This window comes from Coregonus clupeaformis, chromosome 30 (assembly GCF_020615455.1).
Source record: "Coregonus clupeaformis isolate EN_2021a chromosome 30, ASM2061545v1, whole genome shotgun sequence".
Lineage (NCBI taxonomy): Eukaryota > Metazoa > Chordata > Actinopteri > Salmoniformes > Salmonidae > Coregonus > Coregonus clupeaformis.
In genome coordinates, this window is record NC_059221.1 from 30864233 (window position 1) to 30881368 (window position 17136).

Genomic DNA, 17136 nt, shown 5'->3' on the forward strand with positions numbered 1-17136 from the left:
CACAGCATTCTGCAGCAATACGCCATCCCATCTGGTTTGGGCTTAGTGGGACTATCATTTGTTTTTCAGCAGGACAATGACCCAAAACACACCTCCAGGCTGTGTAAAGGCTATTTGACCAATGAGAGTGATGGAGTGCTGCATCAGATGACCTGGCCTCCACAATCACCTGACCTCAACCCATTAGACATGGTTTGGGATTAGTTGGACTGCAGAGTGAAGGAAAAGCAGCCAACAAGTGCTCACCATCTGTGGGAACTCCTTCAAGACAGTTGGAAAAGCATCCCTCATGAAGCTGGTTGAGAGAATGCCAAGAGTGTGCAAGGCTGTCACCAAGGCAAAAGGTGGCTACTTTGAAGAATCTCAAATATAAACTATAAATATAACACTTTGTGGTTACTACATGAATCCATATGTGTTATTTCATAGTTTTGATGTCTCCACTATTATTCTACAATGTAGAAAATAGTAAAAATAAAGAAAAACCTTTGAATGAGTAGGTGTGTCCAAACTTCTGACTGGTACTGTATGTCAGAGTTTACACTTCCTCTTCCAATGAACTGTGGGGAGGTCAAAATAATGAAACGTTCTACCAAATCTATTCATTTTAAAATGCATTACTTCTACTTGTCATTATCATTCACCTGATGATAAGACATGTATTTTTTTGGCTAACATGAGGGGATCCCTGGGTTGCCGGTTTGAAAACCTCTGGACTAAGCTAAAATATGTGCTAACATGTCATTGGCTATTTGGTCTGGAGCTGGTAGCTAGCAAGTTACATTTTCTGAGTAGCTTCCCCAACACTGCTAACAGGGCGAAATTCTGACGAGATAGCAGCACAAGCCACAAGGGTGGTCCAACTACGCAGGGACCGACCAGAAACCCTACATGAAGAAGATTTGAGAGGAAGCACAATTCACTTGCTGCGACTGTTGTTGCACAATTGCAGCTTTGGGCTTATTATAATCACCACTCTGATTTGAGCAGAAGAGACCTCCACAGCTGAGCAAGCTGAGCCTGGCTGGCACACGCCTCTTTCCTCCCAGTACCTTCCTCTGTGGTTACTGGTTAGGATCCATCTGACGTTTGCACTCCGCAAGCTCTGTCTAGCCCACATTTTTCTTCAAATTTGTTTTTTATGCATATTTTAGCAAAACAAGACCAACAAACCTGCAGAACTTAGGGGCCTCAGTGTGTATGTAGCCTACACTCTGAGTCACTCAATGCAAAAACTTAATTCAAACTTCCTAAAATCTCCTCTGGCAACAGGTCCTGTCCCTTGACCACTTCCCCACAATGACATTTCACTAACAGTGACAAAGAGGCTAAACACAAGCTTACATTTCAGTTGGCCTACTTGAACAACCTAATCCCGACTGCCACAGTATCTAGGTACAAAATAGCCAAAGTCTATTCAGCTTCCTTGACTGACTGAGGACCTACAGTACTATTAAAACAGTCAATTTGGAGAAAAGGGAATGCATTTAAAAAGGTGTTTTGTACCACTGCACTGACAGCTCTCTTTATCCATTTGGACACTTTGTCTAGAAAAAGCCCAAACCGTTCCTTGGGGACTGATAAATATGAAAAGCGATCCTCTCTGTGCTGTGTCAATGGGAGAAAGGAGCTGGCTGTGAATTTAGGAGACAACACACAACCCTTCATCTGGCTACACTCTGTGAGTGTCAGTTCTGTCAGTGCTGCTCCACGCATTCCTCTGTTAATTTCCCCTCAATGGGCAGGCCAGGCTCCCTCTCTCTCCCTGGCCTGCCATGGACTCAGCTTACCCCGGCCTCCAGCCCAGCAACAGCAGCTGGGGTTGTTTGGACAACCTGGGACAGGAAGTGCCAGAGAGGAGCTCTTCCTGTGAACCTCCAGGATCAAGACGGATCATGGGGCCAGAGTGAGATCCTGGCAGTATGTTGCAATAAGTGTACAGTACACTATTTGTAAAGGCATAGCTTGCAGTTAGTGTATGACATAGTGCTTCACCACTTCTGCTTCTTTGTTGATCTTGAGCAACTAGATTAAACTACATCCACTCACACATAGCCTAGGCCCCATCACATGTTCTATTGTAGAGAGGTTTGCACAGTGGCAGTCAAAAAGCCATATAAGCAATCTAAAATAACAGAGGTAAATTCTACTTAAATGGAAGTCAATTCAGGAACTTGTCAACTGAATACCACATGCGTATTCTGGCATTGACTGGCAGTGAAATGTCATTGAACCCAACCATGGTAAACAGGAAAGCCTTATCAGGCGTCAGTCTGCTGCTGTTCAGACTGGAAGGTTATTATTGATGCTGAGCAGGTAATGTTGACGCCTTGGGCTCCCTGTCTCTCACCATGATAGCCGTGCGGAATGCTATCCAGTGTCAGTGTCATTCCATCTATTTCTGTTTCAGAGTAACACAAAGCACATGTGGTGCTTCTGAACATGATGGACTCAGTGTCTGTTCAATTGTATCTTCCATTCAGGTGTTCAGGAAGAGCAGCCATTCTGCAGAGCGAAGCTGTGCTCCTGCCTGGCTACAAAAACACCACAAGTCTCAACATGTACTCCAGTCCAAAGGAAGAATGGCAAAAATTCTGCACAAACACAACACACCATCACCAATGCTGACAGTTACTGTGGGAATACAAAATACTGTTGCATGCATTATGCAAAGAAGGGCAACTACCTATGCCGTGCTATGAACAGATGTCAGTGTAACAACAACTTAGATGGGTTTTCTGGAAATAATATTGCACCATGTCAAATTTCTACGTCAGTTGTAACAACAACCACATTTTGCAGGTGAAGTAGTTCAACATGAAAGTTGAACATGCACAGATGTGGGCCTAGGCCTAAACATCAGTTATTTTCCACCATGTAAATAAGCTGAGCAAGCTGCACACTACACAGACCAACCATCTTTAGTGAAAGAACTCTATTGAACCGATGTCTGAATCAGAATGGTAATTTCACATCGATGCTCCTAAACCAGGGGGGTCAAACTCATTCGACGGAGGGCCGAGTGTCTGCAGGTTTTTGGTCATCAATTAAGACCTAGACAACCAGGTGAGGGGATTTCCTTACTAATTAGTGACCTTAATTCATCAATCAAGTGCAAGGGTGGAGCAAAAACACTCTGTGGAATGAGTTTGTCACATGTGCCCTAAGCGTAGTCATTTTCATTACATGCGCTAAATCAAATGTCACATACAATAGCAAAATCTCCCCCTGGGCCACTATCTCAAATACCTCTGCACATTGATCTGGTACTGGTACTCCCTGTATATAGCTCCATTCTTGTGTCTTTTATTTTATTCCTCATGTTAGTAACTTTTTATTTATTTTTTACTCTGCATCGTTGAGAAAGGTTCGTAAGCAAGCATTTTACTGTAAAGTCTACACCAGTTATATTCGGCATGTGTGATAAATAAAATGTGATTTGATACAATGGGCTCTTCAGTCCGTGTCCGCCCACAGATCCATAACAGACAGGCAGGGATGGAGGCAGCCTTGAATGCATCATGACATCCCTGAATTGGATTTCCGATTAATAGGGTTTATTGTAATTAGCTAGAGTACATTCAGTGTAGTGTACAGCCTGGCATGAGTAGCACAGTGATACATCACCTAAGGGCTTTTAGCAAACACTTGTCTCAGCCATGGGCTGTAGGCACCCTGATGAGGCTTTTAGGAGGTTGATTGACAGGGCTGCTATGCATCTGTGTGTGGCCAGCATTCTAATTGCAACTGGTTTATCTAGTCCTAGCGTGAAAAACAGGAAATAATGAAAAACCTCTCTCGTTGGCATGTGTATTGTGGCATAGACCTCAAGAGATACATGTTCTCAACATGTTATCCCCAATCTTTTCCATGTTTACTCTGTAGGGTTGGTCCTTGTGTGTAGCCTAGTTTCAGACAAGGTGCTTCCACTACCCCAACAGCACACTGCCCTTTTTCTTGTTTACCAAGCATGCACCATAATGTACCATGGCCTCTTTAAAAAGCACCTTGAGGTATGTTACTGAGTACACAATAAAGGGCACCACAGGTCCCAGGGCAATGACTACTAGCCCAGTGTCTCATAGAGCTTGAGTTAGCCTAGGTCATTGTGTATTCCCTTTGTCCCATTTCTCATGCAACCTTTACCTGAAAGGGCTGTAGAACGAGTGTCACCAAAATTAGTCTCTCTGACATTATTTCCCACTGCTCTCAGTGGGCATCTATCTAATCCCAAAAGCACAACATGTATTATTTATTTAATAACCTTGAGCAAGATGGAAAAAAACGTACAAATAGCATGCAACTGCCCAGTCCACCGACAAACTCCATTCCTCCCACTTGCTAGTAGAGACAAGTTTCGGGAGGGCATGGTGCAACAAAATGTAGGGGGAAGAATCATGACCCATTTCACCGAAAGATCCTGTTTCATTGCCTTTTTCGTGGTTTATGTAAACCAATTTCACCGTGGCATAGGAAAATTAATGGGTCTGGCGTCAGACATTAATAGGCAGGTAGCCTATCGGTTAGAGCGTTGGGCCAGTAACCTAAAGGTCCCATGTTTGAATACAGAGCCGACAATACGACAAATCTGTCGATGTGCCCTTGAGCAAGACACTTACCCTAATTCCGTAATACTATGCCTGACCCTGTATAAAACAACACATTTCACTGCACCGGTGACAAAAAAAAAACATTTTTATAATTATGTTAGGGCGTTCGTAGACTTTTTCTCAATGGTCCAAAATGTCTAGACAAACCAAAACCCATTGAGTAGTTTAGCTGCCCACACAAACAAATGAGGACTAGAGGTTGAAATATATTACATATGAATATCTTTGAGTATGTAATGAGTTTTATGTTGCATTCCATTTATTTATTTTTCACTGACGATCATTAACAAAGAGGCACTTTATTGCGCGTGCATGGCAACGTGGATGTGTTATTAAACATGGCGAAGCAAGGGTCCACTGCATGGATGCAAACTAACAAATGAATAGCCGCTGCTGTAATTACAACCGAAATACAATAAACTGATTGATCCGGGGGGTTGTTTACTGAATGTGGCTGTGCCGTTTACAACGTGCCCATGAGCACCGACGTTCCTAGTCGGAACACCTCGCGCTCTGCCTCCCATTCATTCACTGATCTCCCCTACCTGAGAAGGCTGGAAAGCGGGTGAGAAGCATTGTGACCACTGCTATTGCTGCTTCCACCAGTCCCCGATGATCCACTGCCACTTCCAGTCGATTGTCTTTTCCCAGAGAGAAGCTTTTCCACGGCGGCAAGATTCCCTGTGCGCGCCGCCTCTAGGAGTTCCTGCTCCTTCCCCATCTCGGATAGAGTAGGGGGTCGGAGGATTGGGGAAAGAGGGTTTTAGAACACGGGAGAAAAAATCCTTTGCTCTCCTCTACCAATCTCACAGGCGTACTCGTTCTTTCAACGCCGATGAAAACAATGGTTCCCCGCACGACTGGATCAGTCTCCCCCAGCAGCAAAATTCTCCAGGATTGTTCTGACCTTCCACTGTAGCTCCAGGGAAAAGTTTCGTTCAGTACCACGGAGCAAACTTCCTTCGCCCAGTCTCAAGTGCGCGTCACTTCCTCGAAACTGCCCCTATCTGACGTCGATCAAGTCATTTTTTTCATAATTTCTCATTTTTGTGAATTAGTTGGTGATTATTCTATTCTATTACCAATATGCACAAAATATATATTTCTACTAAATACAATAAGTGCACAGTACACTGTGCATGTGCACATGATTGTACATTCAATAATCAGCTGTGTTGACATCCTTTATCTCTCCTGAAAAAAAAAAAAACAGTAGGATCATAAAACACAAAATATGTGGGTGCCAGCGAGTTAAATGTATTTTCCAGTTAATAATGGAGGGTATTGACATATTGATATAATTTAAAAACTTCCATTACCAAATGACATTTAGCCAGAGCATCATCTGAAAAAAAGCATAGTATTTTATTTCCCATTTACAAGCCAAGCATTTTAACATGTATGACTAGTTGAATAGAAATACTCCACTAAAGCACTGGACCAAAGATAACTGAGTGTGTGTATCTTTACTCAACTGACAGAGAAAAGACAGAACTATAAACAAAAAAAATCTAATTTTGTTTTCAGTGTTCTCTCAATAAAGAACAATAAAGTTTGAAAAGGGTTGTCACTAGTTACCACAAGCACAATGTCAAAATTGGCTATATCGTAAAAATTCATGAAAATAAAAATGTGCTTTTGTCTTAATTTAACGTTAGGGTTAGGCATAAGGTTAGCAGTGTGAAGTGCCTCTTTCATCAAGTATGTAAGTCGCTCTGGATAAGAGCGTCTGCTAAAATGACTAAAATGATTAAGGTTAGGTTTAAAAAATACATTTTAGAAATAGGCGGGGTTTATGACTTTGTGGCTGTGGTAACTAGTGACGACACGGGAAAAGGACGTGGATTTCAGCAGCAGCTTCCGGCCGCGAATGTTCTCACATTTTTATTTTGGTGTTGCTTCAAAACATTTCACTTTCGCACTTTAGCTAGTATTTTGCCAAAGCAGCTAACGATCATCTAACGACATACTAGCCTCGTAGAATTCTGTGTAAGTGAGCGTAGCTAGCTGTGAAGTTATTTTGTTGTTGTTTCTCGAGTCAACTATTGCTGCTTTGACTGTTGCAGAATTATAAATTCGATTGGTGTGGTAAGATTTCAAATGAGCTATGGCAGACCCGGCTCGGATGGTAAGATTTCAAATGAGCTATGGCAGACCCGGCTCGGATAAAGACTGAATCCAACTCTGAGCAATCATTGGCTGCTGGAGAAAGCCCTAAAACCGAAGACACTGAAGAAGTGCCCGTGACCTCTGCAGACACTGAATCAAAAGATACATCCTCACAATCAATCATACACGAAAACAAACAGGTCAGTGTGTTGGAATAACTATAACTTATAAAGAGTGTCATGATATAGAAAATGGCCCCAAAAGTACTGGAACCCTACAACAACCTTCCAACAGAGCTCACGAGCCGCATTCAAGATATAGTCAACTATTTGTTACATCTTCCGTACAATATCTACAATCCTCTGTTTACTTTGCATGACCTGCTGAAGGACTCTGTGGCTGAGGATGAGGGAACCGCATGTCATCCTGCTTCCAAAAAGCTGAAAGTGGAGCCTGAGAAGAAAAAGGACAGGCGCCAAAAGGTTGACGAGGATGAGATACAGAAGATGCAGTAAGATTCAGATACTGTACATTCTATTAACAAAGTGTTTGTGTGGTAACTGCACAAAGATATTTGTTGCAAGCATTCGTACATGACAAATTTTCCCTCTCGTGTTGTCCAGGGTTTTAGTCTCCTCCTTTTCCGAGGAGCAGCTTAACCGCTATGAGATGTACAGACGCTCGGCCTTCCCCAAAGCTGCTATCAAGAGGGTAAGACCTTTAGGCAGTTGAATGTAATATTTCAGTTCAATTTCAAATCAACAAATTCACTGATGCATGTATGCTGTATTTCAACATATGTTGTCTTTACCTGGTTGATACAGCTGATACAGTCCATCACAGGATCCTCAGTCTCTCAAAATGTGGTTATCGCCATGTCCGGTATTTCCAAGGTCTTTGCTGGAGAAATAGTGGAAGAAGGTGAGTAAGGGACATCACTGGGTTAATATTGACCAGACATGAGATCTTGATTGTCTTGCATCTCCACCAACAAAGACTTTGAGGCATTTTGACTACTGACATGCTTCTGTTTGGCCCTGCAGCTCTGGACGTGTGTGAGAAGTGGGGGGACATGCCTCCCCTGCAGCCCAAGCACATGAGGGAGGCTGTCAGGAGGCTGAAGAGCAGAGAGCAGATCCCCAATATAAAGCACAATAACATTCTCTTCCACTGAGCCACACATGCCTTGCTGATTATAGACGGACAGAGCCAAGCTGGGATGTATTCCACCTTTCAGATAGTGGCAACTTACACACCACTTTATCATGTTCATTCTCTCTATTCTAATGTCCACTGGCATTGAGAATGTTTGGCCATGAAGGCAAATGCAGTATACTGCTGTCAGGAATAGTCCAACTCCAAAGTCAACCACTGTGTTAGTTGAGGGTATTTCTTGGATATACTTGTCAATAATAGAACAGCATCAAGGTTTGATGAAAATATTAGATCTACTTAGTGTTTGTATATTTGACGCTTTATTATTTGAGCTGTTGCTGAAGCATAAAGTTGAAATTATGTATCCAAAACTGGTCCATTCTAGTGCCTCATGGGAAAAAGTTGTTTTTTGTTTCAGTTAAAGCATTTTAATACAGAACTCAGGTTGATAACTATGGGCCACATTTCAATAAATAAAATGACATTTGTTAATTATGTATTATCTTCTCGTTAGATGACAGGTGAAGTTTCGTAAATTGAGCTTGTGTGTGCATGTTGTAGACACTAACCTCAAACCTGCTCTCTGGCCAATAAATCAGTTCAGTCACCAACCTACACTAGGAGAATAGAGGGCACACAAATAAAGGTTGGTTTGATATTTTATCACTTTGAAAAATTCTCACATACTCATTTGGTTCACAGAACCAAGTTTACATGGGTCTTATTGCATGATGCAATGACAAACCATCTTAGGTGAGGAATTCTAAGCAAGTGTTACACAAACATTACATAAAAAAGTGGCTCAACAAATTTTGTTATCAGGTAATTATCTTCTCAGGGATGATTCTCTCACTGTCACACTAAGCAAGTGCAATTTCCAGTGAATGTACCAAACTTAAAAGTGCAAATAATCCACATATAACAAAATAACAATCAGTTCAGTTATAACATGCACACACTCACTCCTTCCACGACAATGAGAATACAGTATTTTTGCAAAGTCATTCTGATAACTAAAGGGTCGGAGTATCCCAGTCCCACCCCTTATTAATGCATGGCACTATTTGGCTGGATCGAGGCTGTGTTGTCATGGTAACCCAGGCAAATTGAAAGGGGAGCAGAAGTGTAACTTGACAGGCTGTCCCCTGTGAAGAGGGAGCTAACTGGGGGCTGAGTGGTCACCCTGCTGCGGACAGGGAGGGCTAACATGGTTGTTCTAAGGAGGGGGTGGATTTTAGACGAGCTTAGTCACATTCAGTCAGATAACTGCAGTTTTCTAACTAGGGACATAATTTTCCTTCCACATCACTTACAATAACCAGGTTTAGACGGGTTGGCTGACAACGTCAAGAAAATTATGTGCGCGCATCGATGCGGCAGGAAGGCGTGCATTATGATTCTGAAAGGTCAGATAGCTAGCAGCAATGACAAGAAGCTGCCATGTGGGGAATCAAAGGTGGCTCGTTTCAGCTCGTATCACAGATTATCCATTATATCGACTAGATACTCTAGTGGCCGCTCAAACAATGAAAAGAAACGTCTACAAAAATGGAAGGCTGTCGGGAGGCGGTGGGACCATTCTTACCACAGCCACAAAGTCAAAATTGGCTACGTAAAAATGTATGAAAACAAAAATGTGCTTTTTGGTCTTATTTTAAGGTTAGGCATACGGTCAGGAGTGTGGTTGAGGTTACGTTTAAAATCACATTTTAAGAAGATACATTTTAGAAATAGGCGGTGTTTGACTTTGTGGCTGTGGTAGCTAGTGACGACCAGGCACAACTACAGTATATAAAGTGGTTTTTCTCAAAGTTACCAGGTTGTCACGTGTCCTACTCAGATCAGTACACTTTTAACAACCTAATCTGGAGAAGACAGGTTTTGGGCCAAGTTATCCCTCTCGCTTCGCCTCTTCCTCTCTGGTTGTATCTTGTTATTGATCTTGTTTGGAGGGTTTTGACCAATGTCATGTCTATGCTAATATAGCAAAAATTCGCTAGCTAACCAATAACTGTAACAATGTATTTGAGAGACAAGTGCTCATTTTGCAAATGTATTTACGTTTAAAAATAAATACATTTTGAGACAAAATAAAGTGTACATTTGGTCAAGTGTCTAAGCCAACCCTGTCTGTTTTGCCCCATAGTAGCGCACGCGTCGCTTGTTGTTCTGGGTGGGTCGAGCCCTGAATGCCGATTGGCTGAAATCTGTGGTATATCAGACCGTATGTCACTGGTATGACAAAACATTTATTTGTACTGTTCTAATTACGTTGGTAACCAGTTTATAATGGCAATAAGGCACCTCGGGGTTTGTGGCCTTATTGCTTAAACAACCTATATAACGCAAATTTTTTTGTGACAAAACCATCTGTAGAGTTGAAAATCCGATGAAAACTTTATTTTTTATTTGGTCAATGGGAAAAGTTATTTTTATGTGCACTAACTACATCATCACGCACAACCTTTAACCTCAACAAATCAATTTGATGGAAACGACTCTGGTGGGAAAATGGGCATATTGTTTTAATGCGGATGATAGAATATTCACATGAAAATCTGTCGCCAATTGGATGGAAACCTAGCTACTGACAGACAAGGCCATGCAAAAAAAACTAAAAGCAAATATCTACAATCAAAAAAATTATTGGGGAGCAGTATGTATTTTCTGAGAGTTGTTGATATTATTGACAACGGAATCACTGCTTTGTTACACTGAATGTGACCTTGAAGGAATGTTCAAATACAAACATGCATGACGGGGAGAAAAACAGACACATTAGACAATTGTTAATTTGTTAACCTTAGGCATTGGTACTTTTGCATAAAAATAAAATAAAAAAAAAACTCAAAACTGTTCTCAGGCTATGGGTAAAACAGAATTCATCCTTTGTTTCATTCTACAGCCCTCAATCAGAATGTAACACTGTCATTCATACATTAAAATCGGAAGGCAACCAGAGAAACAGACCCGGAGGCTTGGTACAGTGGTATATTATTATGGCCACCAGAGGTCTTGCAGTTCCACTCAGAAGAGAGTGGAGAAGATGCTAAAAGCTCAACTGAGGGTTAGTCAACTTGTTAGCACCATACCACATACACAAGCCTCTTCTTGATCCATTTGAGTTTCTCACTATTAACACTTGTTTTGCTGAGTGTGACTTTGATCTAAGTAACGTTAACCCAATGTCTATCCTCTCTGTCATCAGGACCAAGTACCAATCTTCTGAGACAACAGAAAAAAAAAACATACAAATAATAAACGTTGTCACCTCCACATTAGATATCTTATAATTACTAACAAAAATCTAATTAAATAACCACATTAAATAATATAACTCCAATTAGTACAAAGGCTTTACAGGTGTTACATAGTAATAGAAAGGTACCCAATGGGTGGAATACAACAACACATTGGCATTAGTGCACCTGTCAGTTTTAGTGTAGATAAAAGCATTAGTATTATACATGCTTTGTGTATATATACGCAATTAAGATGCAGTATCTCTATCTATTCTTTGATCTGATGGCTGTGTAATGTGTTTGTTGAGATGGCTAGTAGCCACACTGTCTTATCAAAAATTATTTTAAAAAGCTGCAAAAAGTTAATATTCATGACTGCCTGTAACAGTTCATATCAAAATAATAACACTACATTTCATCCATATTGGGATCCAAAACAGGTGCTTCTAACCATAGATTAATATACCCCAATCCATTCATCTGTATCTAAAAGTTAGGGATAGGAGAAGGACTTATAGAAGTCTAATTCTATGGATGGACCACAGCTGTGGTCAGTGAGGTATTAGTATATACCTAGATGGTGTTTTTCCATGCAGATGGGTGAGTAAAGGAGATCAAGTCATACCCGTCTGAGTGCAGGGTACACCTCTCAAGTAACAAACTAAACCAGTTAATGTACTGTAACTATTGTGTAAACTTTCCTCAAAAGATCAAAAAGCATGTGTCATCTGAACATTCAACCAAGAATGCAAATTTTGTTTTACAGTAACAAAAATTCATATACATTTTTTTTTTTTTTATAATGGAAAGAAAAATAACACTGGGGAATGTTTTGACCTGGTGTCTGAGAAGAGTGGAGAGAGCTTTCCCCTTCTCTGATACACAACCATTCAAAAGGATAGGTATGCGGAGGTGTGTCTGGTGATCCCATAGACAGGAGCTCCATGTATACAGTGCAGTACTGCTTGAAGTCAGTGTTTTTCTTTCCCTACTCTTCTATTTAATACACAATAGTCCTAAATAATGTTACATGAATGCATCTAAAACACCAGCTACTAACTATACATACCTACAGTTATGTACAACTATGGACAGGATCTACTTTACATTAGTGAGCAGTTTTATAGTTGCAGCTTGGTGGGTGTTTGTAAACCCACACACCAACATTCCTAGAACTCTAGTGGTCTTCACAGGGCATGCCTGACAGTGAAAGATTTGTACAGGAAACAACATCAACGGACTCTTAAAACTACTAAACTGACAGTTCTTTTGGCATGTGTTCTTCAAATCAAAGATTTGCTAAAGATAGATGGCCAGTGAGATGCAGCACAATAATGAGTTAACTATTCTATATGGTGGTTTAAATTAAAACTAGGTGTGAATTGCTTTTTATGTACAGAAATACCTGTCATATACCTTAGCTTGTAAAGAGTGACTACAATAGGGCTCCTGTTTACTACATGTGTTCTCTGGAAGTGATACACTGTTTTTTTGTGCAATTCATTACAAGAGCTTGAACTTTGGAACCACCAGGGTGGATTCCACTGTTATGTGCTCATCACTGTTCTTTAGAAATTGTCATATTCCTGGGTCCAGACAGAGCTAATTTTGTCCAGACATTTCTTTCAGTTCCTTTACACCCTTATTGATGCAGTGCAAGTATATTGCCCTCTGCTGGCCGGGGAAGTAAAGCTGTCACAGGTCAAACATGGGGTGGTACTTCCTAACCTCCAGGAGGAGACGCTCTCGGTCAGTGAGGGCTTGAGAGAGGGCTGCCTGAGCCTCCGTTAGCTGGGACTCCAGGAACGTATTCTGTAGGGAAAAGGTTGTTGTCTTTATTGCTTTTCACTTCTAAATAATGTTTATTTGCTAGGGCAGGTAGCCAAATCTCATCAGCTGTAATTGCTGCCCTGATTTGGCCCCTCTTAGCCTTAATAAGATAACCAGACAAGAACAGGAGTACATGTGTTTCTATATCAACCATTTCACACACATTTAAGGTTAAAAACCAACATAAGTACAATGCAACTATTGTAGGGACTGTGCTATCACGAATAAGCACTTTATGTACAGTGGGGGAAAAAAGTATTTAGTCAGCCACCAATTGTGCAAGTTCTCTCACTTAAAAAGATGAGAGAGGCCTGTAATTTTCATCATAGGTACACGTCAACTATGACAGACAAAATGAGAAAATAAAATCCAGAAAATCACATTGTAGAATTTTTAATGAATTTATTTGCAAATGATGGTGGAAAATAAGTATTTGGTCAATAACAAAAGTTTCTCAATACTTTGTTATATACCCTTTGTTGGCAATGACACAGGTCAAACGTTTTCTGTAAGTCTTCACAAGGTTTTCACACACTGTTGCTGGTATTTTGGCCCATTCCTCCATGCAGATCTCCTCTAGAGCAGTGATGTTTTGGGGCTGTCGCTGGGCAACACAGACTTTCAACTCCCTCCAAATATTTTCTATGGGGTTGAGATCTGGAGACTGGCTAGGCCACTCCAGGACCTTGAAATGCTTCTTACGAAGCCACTTCTTCGTTGCCCGGGCGGTGTGTTTGGGATCATTGTCATGCTGAAAGACCCAGCCACGTTTCATCTTCAATGCCCTTGCTGATGGAAGGAGGTTTTCACTCAAAATCTCACGATACATGGCCCCATTCATTCTTTCCTTTACACGGATCAGTCGTCCTGGTCCCTTTGCAGAAAAACAGCCCCAAAGCATGATGTTTCCACCCCCATGCTTCACAGTAGGTATGGTGTTCTTTGGATGCAACTCAGCATTCTTTGTCCTCCAAACACGACGAGTTGAGTTTTTACCAAAAAGTTATATTTTGGTTTCATCTGACCATATGACATTCTCCCAATCCTCTTCTGGATCATCCAAATGCACTCTAGCAAACTTCAGACGGGCCTGGACATGTACTGGCTTAAGCAGGGGGACACGTCTGGCACTGCAGGATTTGAGTCCCTGGCGGCGTAGTGTGTTACTGATGGTAGGCTTTGTTTCTTTGGTCCCAGCTCTCTGCAGGTCATTCACTAGGTCCCCCCTTGTGGTTCTGGGATTTTTGCTCACCGTTCTTGTGATAATTTTGACCCCACGGGGTGAGATCTTGCGTGGAGCCCCAGATCGAGGGAGATTATCAGTGGTCTTGTATGTCTTCCATTTCCTAATAATTGCTCCCACAGTTGATTTCTTCAAACCAAGCTGCTTACCTATTGCAGATTCAGTCTTCCCAGCCTGGTGCAGGTCTACAATTTTGTTTCTGGTGTCCTTTGACAGCTCTTTGGTCTTGGCCATAGTGGAGTTTGGAGTGTGACTGTTTGAGGTTGTGGACAGGTGTCTTTTATACTGATAACAAGTTCAAACAGGTGCCATTAATACAGGTAACGAGTGGAGGACAGAGGAGCCTCTTAAAGAAGAAGTTACAGGTCTGTGAGAGCCAGAAATCTTGCTTGTTTGTAGGTGACCAAATACTTATTTTCCACCATAATTTGCAAATAAATTCATTAAAAATCCTACAATGTGATTTTCTGGATTTTTTTTCTCTCAATTTGTCTGTCATAGTTGACGTGTACCTATGATGAAAATTACAGGCCTCTCTCATCTTTTTAAGTGGGAGAACTTGCACAATTGGTGGCTGACTAAATACTTTTTTCCCCACTGTATGCTACGCTTTCATTTTACATGGTGGTTCGAACTAGCCTAATCCTTACTGACACTGGTGATACCCTAACACAATCATGTTTTTGTTGACAGCTTGTGTTTTGGTTCAATGGCTGTTTTTCTTTGAGTCACTCATCTTATAAACCCTGTGATAATCTCATGAGTAATGACTGAGTGAGCCAGAGTGAGTGGGTGTAGAGATCTGCTGTTGTTGGACAGAACAAAAACTGTCTGGCTTCTCCAAACATACCACAGCACCACCTACAGAGTCTCTTGGGACTGGGCCTTCACCACCTGCAAGACAGACAATACATATTTAGAAATACAGATGACTCCTGTTATTGCATGTCATTCAAGCAGTGAGAGACAAAATCATTGTAATCATAGTGATATTCAAAGATATGTCTGTCTCCTCTCCCCCAATCACCTTTGATTCTCAAAATGCCGTCATCAGATCGCTCTACAACCACCTGGTCCACGGTAAAGGTGGCAGGTTGGGGCTGGGGGGCCGTGGGGTAGATCTTGGGACCATCATCCTAAACAGGAGGGGAAAACACTGGTTAACTCCATTGCATGGATGGCAGGCTAACTGTCATTTATTCAATCTGTATCCTATGGAACGCTGTTGGGGTCTTACCACGTATAAAAACATAGGCTACACGTCAAATAACATTATCTGACCCCAACAGAGTTCCATTGTCTCCCTGTCACCAGCTGACCTTCAGAGTGATGGTGACGTTTTCCAGCCGGATCTTAATGGGTTGGACATCGCCACTGAGCTCATCCTCCAGGAATGGCCCCAGGGTGGCCAGGGTAGAGACCAACAGCTCCACCCGACAGCCTCGCACTCCCAGCTCCAGGTGACCCACCAACGCAGACAGGGAACCATGCCGCGCTGCAGAAGGACCCATCTCCATCCGCATGCCCACCACGGGAGCTGCCCTGCAGCCTTGCCTCTGGCCCACGGTAGACCCACCAGGAGCTACAGACATCATGGAAAAAATTGTGTGTTGTGTAGTCAGAGAATGGGTACTATGGATGCGGAGTGGTCTAATAGTAGCATTGAGAGTCTTTACTGGGTTGAGAGAGTGAGGTGATTACAGGAGTGATTAAATCACAATATGAGTGTGAATTTGTATTTATTATGGAACCCCATTAGCTGCTCTCTTCCTGGGGTCCAAGCACATAAAAAAAAAAACACTACATTTCTACAACACAAAATGTATAATACCACAATATATTCAATATTAAAATGTACAGTGCCTTGCAAAAGTATTCAACCCCCTTGGCGTTTTTCCTATTTTGTTACATTACAACCTGTAATTTAAATGAATTTTTATTTGGATTTCATGTAATGGACATAAACAAAATAGTTCAAATTGGTGAAGTGAAATGAAAAAAATAACTTGTTTCAAAAAATGCTAAAAAATAAATTACGGAATAGTAGTGCGTGCATATGTATTCACCCCCCTTTGCTATGAAGTTCCTAAATAAGATCTGGTGCAACCAATTACCTTCCGAAGTGACATAATTAGTTAAATAAAGTCCACCTGTGTGCAATCTAAGTGTCACATGATCTGTCACATGATCTCAGTATATATACCCCTGTTCTGAAAGGTCCCAGAGTCTGCAACACCACTAAGCAAGGGGCACCACCAAGCAAGCGGCACCATGAAGACCAAGGAGCTCTCCAAACAGGTCAGGGACAAAGTTGTGGAGAAGTACAGATCAGCGTTGGGTTATAAAAAAATATCAGGCACTTTGAACATCCCACGGAGCACCATTAAATCCATTATAAAAAAATTGAAAGAATAAGGCACCACAACAAACCTGCCAAGAGAGGGCCGCCCACCAAAACTCACGGACCAGGCAAGGAGGGCATTAATCAGAGAGGCAACAAAGAGACCAAAGATAACCCTGAAGGAGCTGCAAAGCTCCACATCGGAGATTGGAGTATCTGTCCATAGGACCACTTTAAGCCGTACACTCCACAGAGCTGGGCTTTACGGAAGAGTGGCCAGAAAAAAGCCAATGCTTAAAGAAAAAAATATGCAAACACGTTTGGTGTTCCCCAAAAGGCATGTGGGAGACTCCCCAAACATATGGAAGAAGGTACTCTGGTCAGATGAGACTAAAATTGAGCTTTTTGGCCATCAAGGAAAACTATGTCTGGCGCAAACCCAACACCTCTCTAAACCCCGAGAACACCATCCCCTTGTTTTTCATCAGCAGGGACTGGGAAACTGGTCAGAATAGAAGGAATGATGGATGGCCCTAAATACAGCGAAATTCTTGAGGGAAACCTGTTTCAGTCTTCCAGAGATGAGACTAGGATGGAGGTTCACCT

At 41.7% G+C, this 17136-nt stretch overlaps 3 protein-coding genes across 6 annotated transcripts in view; 1 reads left to right on the forward strand and 2 right to left on the reverse strand.

Annotated features, from left to right (window-relative positions):
* Positions 1-5567, reverse strand: part of LOC121545611 (ankyrin repeat and SAM domain-containing protein 1A) — a 117444-nt gene extending 111877 nt beyond the window's left edge. For all 4 annotated transcript variants that reach the window (XM_041856281.2, XM_041856285.2, XM_041856282.2 and 1 more), the window contains exon 1: positions 5156-5567. In XM_041856281.2, coding sequence (XP_041712215.1) covers positions 5156-5331 — 176 coding nt within the window. In that variant the 5' untranslated portion in view covers positions 5332-5567. The remainder of the gene's footprint in view (positions 1-5155) is intronic.
* An 872-nt stretch (positions 5568-6439) lies between these two features.
* Positions 6440-10137, forward strand: LOC121545617 (transcription initiation factor TFIID subunit 11-like). The gene is made up of 5 exons (XM_041856295.1): positions 6440-6919; positions 7109-7230; positions 7343-7430; positions 7544-7640; positions 7763-10137. Exons 1-5 carry the CDS (start codon positions 6758-6760, stop codon positions 7891-7893), a joined length of 600 nt encoding a protein of 199 aa, XP_041712229.1. The 5' UTR covers positions 6440-6757; the 3' UTR covers positions 7894-10137.
* A 236-nt stretch (positions 10138-10373) lies between these two features.
* The window catches only part of LOC121545610 (UHRF1-binding protein 1), a 46027-nt gene continuing 39264 nt past the window's right edge, over positions 10374-17136 (reverse strand). The window contains exons 23-26 of the mRNA XM_041856280.2: positions 15509-15771; positions 15217-15325; positions 15040-15083; positions 10374-12928 (exon numbers count right to left, since the gene is read on the reverse strand). Coding sequence (XP_041712214.1) covers positions 12812-12928; positions 15040-15083; positions 15217-15325; positions 15509-15771 — 533 coding nt within the window. The 3' untranslated portion in view covers positions 10374-12811. The remainder of the gene's footprint in view (positions 12929-15039; positions 15084-15216; positions 15326-15508; positions 15772-17136) is intronic.

What these genes read in the sequence shown, in the direction of transcription:
- LOC121545617 (XM_041856295.1), top strand. Translation starts at nt 6,758, where the DNA reads ATGGCAGACCCGGCTCGGATAAAGACTGAATCCAACTCTGAGCAATCA. An exon ending in TCATACACGAAAACAAACAG is followed by an intron (nt 6,920 to 7,108) that starts GTCAGTGTGTTG and finishes GACCTGCTGAAG; the next exon opens with GACTCTGTGGCTGAGGATGA. An exon ending in CCAAAGCTGCTATCAAGAGG is followed by an intron (nt 7,431 to 7,543) that starts GTAAGACCTTTA and finishes TGGTTGATACAG; the next exon opens with CTGATACAGTCCATCACAGG.